Source organism: Solanum pennellii, chromosome 10, assembly GCF_001406875.1.
Source record: "Solanum pennellii chromosome 10, SPENNV200".
In the NCBI taxonomy this organism is placed as follows: Eukaryota; Viridiplantae; Streptophyta; class Magnoliopsida; order Solanales; family Solanaceae; genus Solanum; species Solanum pennellii.
Genome location: NC_028646.1, coordinates 81,197,106 through 81,200,243, shown reverse-complemented (window position 1 = coordinate 81,200,243; position 3,138 = coordinate 81,197,106). Strand labels below are relative to the sequence as shown.

At 35.7% G+C, this 3,138-nt stretch overlaps 1 protein-coding gene across 1 annotated transcript; it reads left to right on the top strand.

Annotated features, from left to right (window-relative positions):
- The first annotated feature begins 353 nt into the window (after nucleotides 1-353).
- Nucleotides 354-2,088, top strand: LOC107001721. The gene has a single exon (XM_015199693.2). It carries the CDS (start codon nucleotides 546-548, stop codon nucleotides 1,959-1,961), a length of 1,416 nt encoding a protein of 471 aa, XP_015055179.1. The 5' UTR covers nucleotides 354-545; the 3' UTR covers nucleotides 1,962-2,088.
- The last annotated feature ends 1,050 nt before the right edge of the window (nucleotides 2,089-3,138 follow it).

The following is a 3,138-nucleotide window of genomic DNA, read 5'->3' as shown; positions in this document are numbered from 1 at the left end:
CATAGGTGATAGATGGAGCTCAATCCTTATTATACATTGTCATAATTCATAAATACTGTCATATATATGTCTTACAATTTTGTATATACATAAATAGACACTTAAATTATTCTAACACTTTAACACAATGCACGTGAATTGAGATTTTTAATCATTTTACTTCTATTATAAAAAAACTCATAACCGAAAATCCTATTAATCCAAATCTCACTTGGAATATCCAAACTAATTTATTTTTTAATTCCAAAATCAAATATCCAACTCGATTTTTTAACTCCCATTAAAATTTCTAACTCTGCCACAGATAAAAAAAAAATATTTAAAAAATATAGATGTCCAAATCGTCTAACCGCGTCAACATAATCCAATACCCACCCCATGAAGATCATTCGAAGTTGCTTCTCTTCATCCTCCTCAATATATATATCCTCCATTTCCATACTCAACATTCTTGCAGCTTCCACCATTTTTATTTATCAATACACAAAAAATTGCTACTATAACATATTAACATACCCTTTATCTATCTATCTATCTATCTTTCAATGGTTGGTTTTGCGAAAATGGGTTGGCGTAGTTCAGACAACAATAAGAGCTCAAAAACAGGGGATGATATGAACAAAATGGGGATTTTATCATTTGAGACGGCGAAAATCATGTCAAGATTGCTCTGTTTATACAAATCTCTATCTGAGTCTGAGATTTCAAATCTCAAAACAGAGATGAAGTCACGTGGGGTATCGTATTTGAATTCGAAAGACGAAGGATTTCTTTTAAGCCTCGCGTGTGCTGAGAGGCTTGAAGATCTTGATAAAGCCGCTGCAGCTGTAGCTAGATTAGGCCATAAATGCACTGATTTTGGCCTAAATCGATTTGATCTTGTCTATACCGATTTGAAATTAGGGATTATTGATTTTGGTAAATTGGAATACGGATCCAAAGATATTGAGAAACGTGTTTTCAAAATGGAGAAACTGATTAGTGCTACGTCTGGATTGTACGCAGCATTGGAGAGTTTAGCGGAATTGGAGGTATCAGAACGGAAAATGAAACAATGGACGGAACGAAAAGGTTCAGGGCAGTTGCAGAAGGTGAATTTGGATATGTTTAATCAGAAACTTGAACAACAGAGGAAACAAGTTCGTCAATTTAGAGAAAATTCATTGTGGAATCAAACATTTGATAAAAGCGTTGGTCACATGGCGCGAATTGTCTGTATAATATATGCTCGTATTTGCATTGTGTTTGGACCTTACATACCGATTCTTCCTTCACTATCGCTGCGTAACATGCGTTCATCGCAGCAGAAAGAGATTCTCAAAGTTCAGCCTGAGAATTGTTTGATTGAGCCAATTAGGGAACAGATCATTTCGCGGTCTGGACCAATCCCCACGACGTCCAAGCCAACTCTGGTTCGATTTTACAGCAGAAAATCCATATTTTTCCTATGTGAAGACGAAGGTTTTGGGGCAGACAAATTGGCGAAAAACAACAGGGTGTTTCACGCAGCAGGGCCTTTAACTGTAGGAGGTGCAGGGCTAGCGTTGCGTTATGCAAATGTGATCACATTGGTAGAGAAGTATTCGAATCCATCTGAATCCGTAGACCTAAGTTCACGAGAAAATTTGTATCAAATGTTGCCAGGGAATCTGAAGAAAACAGTGAGATCGAAATTGAGCAAGAATCTCAAGTGTATGGATGAGGACGAGTCGTTAGCTGAGGGGTGGAGGGATGCATTGAAGCAACTTATGGAATGGTTAGCGCCAATGGCTCATAACACTATCAATTGGCAGCTTGAAAGGAACTTAGAGAAGACAAAGTTCGATATCAAACCTTCTGTTTTGTTGCTGCAAACATTGCATTTTTCTGATAAAGAGAAGACAGAAGCTGCCATTGCTGATATTTTAGTCGGATTGAGTTGCATTTGCAAGTGTGAGAATCGACAATGGAGCGAATCGTGATTTGTTGTTCTTGAAAAAAAAAAATCTTTGGAAAATTTATTATAGTTAGAACATGTCACAAATTAGCTAGGATTCATTGGATTGTGAATAAGAAATCAATTTTTTTTATACAAATACTGTTTATTGATTTGCTTTTTTCCAGTTTTCCTAATTCTTTTTTCTTGTTTAAATATGAAAAAATCATGAGAAAGATACCAATAATTCTAAGTTATGTTGCATAGTTATTGCGAAAGGGTAAATGATGAATAAAAACCGAGCCAGGAGTACCAGTTGTTAGGATCACATGTTTATCATCATTGTCAAAACATAACTTTATTTCTTAATCAACCTAATCAAATAAGCGTCATGTTCAACCATCACTCTAACCCGCAGAGAGGAAATTACATGTCCAATACATAGAAACACAATCCTTACAAGTTACAAACACAAATTAACACACTACATACAACCAAACTTTTTAGGTGAAATCAAAACAAAGGACTCGAGAGAAAACAAGTAAACTATCTCATCACAATCCACAATCAGAACAACGCGCATTCATTTGTACTTAAAGGAGATCATATCGTAGATGATCAACCGATGCTTGGAGGCATACTGACTCTATTGAAACGATCAACAAGAATTCGAACTCTTGAGTCACATAAATCCTGAGTCAACGCCCATGGCGGATGGATTATTTGGATGATTTGTAAATTTGGAATCTCAGCTTGAATCACCTTTGCAGCTTCATCACCTAAAACCCCAACCAATTCAGGCCAGGTTTTGGGACTTTTCTCATTATACATAAATTTTTGATATTGTGAACATTGACACTTTTCACTTTCCATGTTTTTCAAGAATATGAGTTCTGATGCAAATAACACTACTTTTAAAGGACCTAATTTCAGTATAAAACTAAAAGGTGCTTAAAATTGACGCAACTAATCATCTTTGCCAGCCAAATAAATTAAGCCGTCCAACTTTGAGAGTGCACGTCTAGAGTACACCTCAACTTGGTGTCAACTATCAAACAGACACTCCAACTCGTCCTCTCGTGGACACTCAACATTGACGTGACATATAAATTTTACAGGTGTCTACAATCTAGATAATTATTTTAAACGAGTTGAAGTGTGTAAATATAAACTTTAAATGTCAATGTTATTATGTTGGAGTTGAGGCTAAATTTGAATGTTTT